Source organism: Corylus avellana, chromosome ca10 (genome assembly GCF_901000735.1).
Source record: "Corylus avellana chromosome ca10, CavTom2PMs-1.0".
NCBI lineage: Eukaryota > Viridiplantae > Streptophyta > Magnoliopsida > Fagales > Betulaceae > Corylus > Corylus avellana.
Genome location: NC_081550.1, coordinates 2,198,875 through 2,202,533, shown reverse-complemented (window position 1 = coordinate 2,202,533; position 3,659 = coordinate 2,198,875). Strand labels below are relative to the sequence as shown.

General features: G+C 32.9%; 1 protein-coding gene across 1 annotated transcript in view; it reads left to right on the top strand.

The window, feature by feature from the left end:
• The window catches only part of LOC132163803 (extensin-2-like), a gene marked incomplete at its 3' end in the record, with an annotated part of 9,617 nt that extends 6,082 nt beyond the window's left edge, over positions 1–3,535 (top strand). Inside the window, exon 3 of the mRNA XM_059574174.1 lies at positions 3,404–3,535. Coding sequence (XP_059430157.1) covers positions 3,404–3,535 — 132 coding nt within the window. The remainder of the gene's footprint in view (positions 1–3,403) is intronic.
• Positions 3,536–3,659: the final 124 nt, after the last annotated feature.

Genomic DNA, 3,659 nt, shown 5'->3' with positions numbered 1-3,659 from the left:
GTCCCATTTGGTAAGTTTAAGTAGATCATATTATCTTTGCTGGTAAGAGCTGCGATTTTTTCGATTTGAACTTTTAATTTCAAAATTAACTTATTGGCTTCCCATGCATTTCATGAGTTAGCTGCAGTGCAGCTACTCAATTAAATCTTAGTTTTTTTTTTTTTTTAAACTTCTCTGGCTTATGTGTTTCTTTGCTAATTGACAGGGTCATCCAAATGTGAAGGCTATCCATTCATCTAAAGCTGTTGGAGAGCCTCCCTTCTTTCTGGCCTCTGCTGTCTTTTTTGCCATCAAAGATGCCATTATGGCTGCAAGATCTGAAGTGGGTTGTAATGACTGGTTTCCTCTGGATAATCCAGCAACACCTGAACGCATCCGAATGGCTTGTTTGGATGAGTTCATCACACCATTGATTAGCTCTGATTTCCACCCAAAGCTCAGTGTTTGATCCACATTTACAATATTGGCATATCCTGAAAGTTGAAAATTTCACTCCACGGTTCTATAGTTTTAGCCATACCTCTGTTAGACAAGGCAAAGGAAGGGAGGACACCCTTCTTTTAACAACTAACAAGTTAATCAAGTAAAAAAATGGTTACTCTCATGTTAATTAGCATGGTGCAAAATGTAATTACAAGCAGTTATTCTAGGACAAGTCAATAAACTCAGGCAGATATTTTTTTCTTGTGTATTTTTTTTTCTTTTTTTTGGTGTATTATAGAAAAGCAAGTTAATGCTACTATATATGTCCTGCATGAGAATATGTAATAATATAAATAATTCCATGAACTCATGAGGATGAGGTGAGTGGCGGAGTCAGAATTTAAGTAATTGATTTTCTGTTTTGTCTGCGGCCCCCCACCCTCTCCCCTCAAAAAAGCTGAATAAGTTATCCAAAAAAGAAAAACAATAAAGCCACTGAATTAATAATCAACATAATGTGCTCAGAAAAAAAAATAATCAACATCTACTTTGCTGAGAGGGAAAAAAAAAAAAAAAGTTGTGAAAATGTGTCACGTTATGAGGAGAAACCATTATATATATATATATATATTTCAAAGGGCCGGCCTTGGGTTTAAAAAATTCTATAAACTTCGAATCTTCATTAGAATTATGTTATGAGAGGCTCATATATATATATATATATATATTAGGGGTAACTTCACTTTCAATTTCTGAATTACCATGTGATTTGACAAGTCTTCTAAGCTTCAAAATTTCTTAATTTGAACTCTTGAATTTTTAATTTTAGTTAATTTGATTCACTCTGTCAGATTTTAAACATTAAAAGTGAGACAATGATATTTATACTCTTGACTTTTTGATAAAATTTTAAATTAACTCTTAATTTCAAATTAAATAAAAAAAAAAAAAAAAAACAAAAATTAGGGATATTTTGGTCTTTTTAGATATTTCAGTTAATGACTAAATTTGACGGACATGTTCAAATTGACTGCAATTGAAAGTTGTAAGGTTCAAATTGAGAGGTTTTGAAGTTTGAAGAGAGTTTATCAAATCACGTAGTAATTCAGAAATCTAAAGTGAAGTTACCCCTATACATTAATTTTAGAAGGGTCCATGCATGAAGTTTCATTTTCATGGGACCTTTTATTAGACAATTTTCATAATTTAAAGAATTGACTAGGCCCCTCTAAAGTTTCAATATTCGATCTACAGTTACTTTTAAATAAAATAAAAAGAAATTCCACGTTTTAGACATATGGACAAAATAAAGCAATCATTTGGAGAATATTATATATCAAGATAACAGATGCAAAGAACGAGGAAGAAATCTCCTTCTGAAGCCTTTGACTCTCCTTTATTTTTATTTTTTATTTTTAAAAAGTCTTATTATACAGGCCATTAATAATCGTTGAAGCTGCAACCTGCACTCTTCCTTGGAATTAACACCAAGCTCAATAAGAAAAATTAATTTCAAATGGCTAACATAATATATAGTGTTAACGTACTTTGACCATTTCATTCTGATGGCGATAATGTAATCAATTTGTAACATGCTAGCACCGCGACCATTTCACTCCAAATGTTGATAATGTAATCAATTCGTAACATGCTACCACCATGACCATTTTTTTCGAACTACTTCTTCACATTGACTTCGAAATATCCTATTCAAAATATGTTTATTATGTTTATACGCAAGTATAACCCTTCAATTCCCATGACGAATTTGTTTTTTTTTTTTTTAAATGAAAACAAGATTTTTAAAGCTGCAGTTAAGCGTTATAAATGAGTGTGCTTTTAAAAAACGCATCAGTTGCTTGTTGTTAGGAAACGTGAATCCATTTTTTTCAAACTGTCATTTTTTTTTTTAAACGAATTCTCGAAAGGGATATTTTTCACGATTTTGTTTAAAAATGCATGTTTAGTCTATGCAATCATGGGCCAAACACATTCTTAATATATAATCTATATATTAAGAACGGTTGCGGGTATCAAAATCATGCATTACAACTTGATTAGAGAGAGGATGCATAGGAACATTGAAAACGAGTCATATGAAAGACAATTTGGCATAGGTTTCAAAGTTTCATACCTCTTCACGCGGTTATCTCCTACACGTACAAATTGCTTCTAAATGTCTCTTCATTTCTCTAATCATTAATAGTCATTGTCGGCAGTGAACAGCTGTGAAGCCAAAGAACTGGTAATTAGCTGACTTTATATCATTGTCAATATATATATATATATATATATATATATATATATATATATATATATATATTTGGCAAATTAAACTTGGTAGTAAGCCATTGAAAACTTTTTTTATCTTTTAAACAATGCTTCCACACCATGTTAGAAAGTGTTGGCCAATAATCGAATAAAAAAGATGCTTTCATAGGCTTGATGCATATTGGTGATGACTGGCCAGTTCTACCTCACAAATTGGAAAATCTTCAAATTTAATCAACTGTTATTGATGAATATTTCTTGAGTCAACCCTCTCTCTCTCTCTCTCTCTCTCTCTCTCTATATATATATATATATATATGAATATGGAGATTGCATTGCTCAGCTGGACAATTTCAAGGCATATAAGCACACGACTCATTAAGCTGGAGCATTCAGATCCCATTGTATTTAATTAGAAAAAAAAAAAAAGAAAAAAAAGAAAGGAAAATTTCAAACCTAAATTATTGATTGGTTAGAGGTTGGAAGCATCATATACTCTTAAACAAATGCTCTACTCATTGAGGGGATGGCTATATAAACTGTGAGCCTCTTGTGAGAGCTCAATCACAAGTAGTCTAAATCTTCCAGGCATAGAAGTCACCTAAACTAGGGGCAGTTCTAGTGTTGCTCAAAAATGGCCAATCTTTGGCCTCACTTAGTCTATGCATTGGCATTAATCTTATTTGCCACCAATGTAGCAGCCAATGAGAAGCCTTACATTTATGCATCTCCACCTCCGCCGCTTTACATTTACAAGTCTCCTCCACCACCACCTTACTATTACAATTCACCACCACCAAAATTCCATTACCCTCCACACCACAAGAAGTCTCCCCCTCCACCACCATATTACTATGATAACTCACCCCAACCACCTCCTTACTACTACAATTCACCACTACCAAAATTCCATTACCCAATACCTCCAAACCACAAAAAGTCTCCCCCTCCACCACCATATGACT